The following is a 528-nucleotide window of genomic DNA, read 5'->3' on the forward strand; positions in this document are numbered from 1 at the left end:
CCCGGGCCGCGCGAACCCCCCGCCGGCCCGTGCTGCGCTCGCCGGGCGCCGGAGGGAGGCTCGGCCGCCCTGCCAACCCCCCACACCGGGCTCCTCAGCCCCCCCGCCTGCACCTCCTGCCTCGCTCCGTGCCCCTCGTCCCGCCCCGCCGGGATCTGCGGCCCGTTCCCTGGTGTTCGTGTGGAGGAGGTGAAGTTGGTGCCACCCGTGAAGGAAAAAGTGGGGTGAATGGCAGGTTTTTTAGCTTCAGCTCCATTAAAGGTTTTGGATTCCACATGCCTTATGCTTTCTATTTGTTGAAGGCTAGGAAAAAACTAACCGGTCTTCATTAAAAGCAGCTGTTAGTTTTATTTTTTTAACCAAATTTGAAATTGTTATGGATACTTGCTTGATGCTCACAGTCATCTGTGCTTATTTGTGGTTGACTTAGTGCCTGACAAGTGATTCTCACTGCTGCTGTTACAGCAGATAAACGTGCAGAACACTGCTGTCTCTTACAGGACACAGATGGAAGGGAAGATAAGAGGA

General features: G+C 54.7%; 1 protein-coding gene across 1 annotated transcript in view; it reads right to left on the bottom strand.

Moving 5' to 3' along the window:
- The window catches only part of PNRC1 (proline-rich nuclear receptor coactivator 1), a 3,145-nt gene extending 2,868 nt beyond the window's left edge, over positions 1-277 (bottom strand). Inside the window, exon 1 of the mRNA XM_010000540.1 lies at positions 114-277. Within this exon, the coding sequence (XP_009998842.1) occupies positions 114-277 (164 nt within the window). The remainder of the gene's footprint in view (positions 1-113) is intronic.
- Between the last annotated feature and the right edge of the window lie 251 nt (positions 278-528).

This window comes from Chaetura pelagica, unplaced genomic scaffold, assembly GCF_000747805.2.
Source record: "Chaetura pelagica isolate M959 unplaced genomic scaffold, ChaPel_1.0 scaffold174, whole genome shotgun sequence".
Taxonomy (NCBI): Eukaryota; Metazoa; Chordata; class Aves; order Apodiformes; family Apodidae; genus Chaetura; species Chaetura pelagica.